The sequence below is a fragment of the Eupeodes corollae genome, chromosome 1, assembly GCF_945859685.1.
Source record: "Eupeodes corollae chromosome 1, idEupCoro1.1, whole genome shotgun sequence".
NCBI lineage: Eukaryota > Metazoa > Arthropoda > Insecta > Diptera > Syrphidae > Eupeodes > Eupeodes corollae.
This window is the reverse complement of record NC_079147.1, coordinates 32,557,323-32,559,906: the sequence shown is the minus strand read 5'-3', so window position 1 is coordinate 32,559,906 and position 2,584 is coordinate 32,557,323. Positions and strand designations below refer to the sequence as shown.

Sequence of the window (2,584 nt, the reverse complement as noted above, 5' to 3'; positions counted from 1 at the left end):
CTTTTCACTATCCCGTTGCTATATTCCGGGATTTTTATTTTCCATAGAGCCGGATGTTCTTTATAAAGTTCGAAGAACTCGCTCCAGAACTTTTGTTCATCAGCCATTAGAAGGAAAACAACGTATACTGGTGTAAATAAAATTTTTATACTGAGCGGTTGCACAGTTTTTGACATTCACGACACAAATAACTGCACAAATTTAAGACTTGAGCAAAAATATCAAAATGGATTTAATTTTTACACAGTTAACTGCACAAACCGGTCAAACAACTCCATTCACAACACAACTATTTAGTTATTTTGTGTCGTGAATTTGCGGTCTAAGCAATCTACTGTTGTTTTAGATTTTAAATATTTCTGTATTCACAGCAATATAGACAAAATTTCTCGCTTTTACTGTCAAAAATCTGATAATAGAAATTTTGGGGTTAAATTTCTCAATAATTCTCTGTCGCACAAGTCATTCACCTACTCCACCAATCTGCTTGAGAAAAATCTTAGAAATAAAAATTGCCCAATCATGAAATATGGCAACTGAGTTTGACAGGTTTTAAAATCCAAGACTTATAACTTAAAACCACTTAACAAGTGACTGCACGATTTATAGTTTCTTTTGTTTGGCTTGCTTGTAACTGCAGACCAATTTCCGTTTGCGAAATAAAATCGATATTAGTATAAATGCTTAAATTGACAGCTAAAGCCACTATTTTTATAATTTTTGACAGATTCACTGAACTAAAAACTAGTGAAAACTGTAACAATATTTGTTTATGCATATTGACGAAGTGACCCATAAAGAGAACGACGGTAAAGTGATGGAAAGCATGGTCGGATTCATAATTCGTTAAGTCCACAATAATCCTCAGAAGTATAGGCAGTTAACTATTGGTATAAATTACATTTATTTGAAGTGTTAGGCATGCACGATTGGAAGATTTTAAAATATTGATAATCAATTATTAGAATATCGTCTGACAACTTTTAAAAATCTTTTGTCTTTCAATTACAAAGTGTCTATTTACACCATTGATATACTATACATGGACTGCTAGTAGCCAACTTCACGATGGTTCCACTTTTTACGGACAAAACACTAGCGTAAAGAAGGCTATGCGGAAAAATTGTGTAACATTTACATATACTCACAGCTCAACTATCAAAATTTTTCAATAACATACAAAAACACCATGGCATCGTTTGTCTTCAACAAATTATACTAGATGTCAATACTTTCTGTGTCAGAAAAAGCTTATCTTAACTAAATACAAACAGATGTCGCTAAATATTTCATAACTTTTTTTTGCCACTGTGCCTGGAAGGGCTTGTATGGACAATTAACACCACTAGCACTCCATGTATATTATGTCTATGATTTACACGTTTGATGGACTTTGGACTGGATGTCGGGGGACTCACTGCCAATCTTTCTTCTGTCATTTTTGACAAGCGAAATTGTTGTCGAAATATTTGTGATAAATAAATTGTGAGTACTTAGCTTAATGACTAAATGTCCAAACTTCAAATAAAATATTAAAATGTGCTACGAATCAAACTGTTTGTAAACAACTTCAACACTTTTACCTATTTCCGAACTAGCCCATTTTTAACTCTATTTTTTTGACACATGTGACAGTTGATTGATAACTTTGTTTATCTTTCTTTATCCAGCTCCAGACAGACAAATACAAAATAAAACAAAGCTGAATTATTTGAGTTCTTAGATATTTTTTTAATAAATTTAATAACAACCAACCATGTTCCGACCGTATGATTGGGAAAACAGGAATGAACAAGTTGTAGCCGATACGTACAATATACTTCAGAGGACGTCCAATAGCATCAATCGTTCCAATCAAGTAGCAATCGAAACTGAACAAATTGGAACGGAGGTGAGTAGAATTACAGAATAAGAAAAGATAATGCGCATAAAATCCACTTATTTAGGTACTTTCTGAGTTAAGTGAACAGCGAGAATCATTGCTTAGGACCCAGGGTCGTCTGGATAGTGCAGATTCAGAACTATCAAAGTCTCGAGCAGCTCTGCGAGCAATACGACGTAATGTTATTTACAACAAGTTGATATTAATTTTGATAATAATTCTTGAAGTGGGCATATTGGTTGGTTTGTTGTTTATTAAATTTAAATGACCTAAAGTAAGAATTCAAGATTAGCTTAAATGTTTTATTACAGTACACACTATTATAAAAGAATCTCATGTAGGTATAAATAAATATATGCAGAGATTCAATGAACAATGTTTTTTATTTTTCTAAGTTCCTTATCTTGGCTTTGGCCACTGGATTATAGTGAAGCTTAAGGTCTACCACGTAACTTGATACAATGAAGAACAGTCTTTGATTTGACCTAGTCGATGGTTTTTGATTCGTTTAAATAGAATTTATTAACAGTTATCCACCTGTTGGTTGATAATAATATAATAAAAGAATAAATACCTTATGCGTAATTGATTGTATACAACAAAAAAACTTATTAAAAACATTATGATTATTTATTTATTTAATTATCTTTCCTTCATAAAAGCTGACAAAAATAAGTTTGTGGTGTTAGGAATCTGCCGTTT

At 32.1% G+C, this 2,584-nt stretch overlaps 1 protein-coding gene across 1 annotated transcript; it reads left to right on the top strand.

The window, feature by feature from the left end:
* The first annotated feature begins 1,640 nt into the window (after window positions 1-1,640).
* LOC129939888 (vesicle transport through interaction with t-SNAREs homolog 1A) lies at window positions 1,641-2,251 on the top strand. Its single transcript, XM_056048070.1, has 2 exons — window positions 1,641-1,891; window positions 1,947-2,251. The coding sequence occupies exons 1-2, from the start codon at window positions 1,757-1,759 to the stop codon at window positions 2,148-2,150; spliced, it is 339 nt and encodes a 112-aa protein (XP_055904045.1). The 5' UTR covers window positions 1,641-1,756; the 3' UTR covers window positions 2,151-2,251.
* Window positions 2,252-2,584: the final 333 nt, after the last annotated feature.

Bases quoted from the DNA above. Each gene is read 5' to 3' on its own strand.
- LOC129939888 (XM_056048070.1), top strand. From the start codon at position 1,757: ATGTTCCGACCGTATGATTGGGAAAACAGGAATGAACAAGTTGTAGCC. The intron at 1,892-1,946 runs GTGAGTAGAATT...CCACTTATTTAG, and splicing joins CTGAACAAATTGGAACGGAG to GTACTTTCTGAGTTAAGTGA.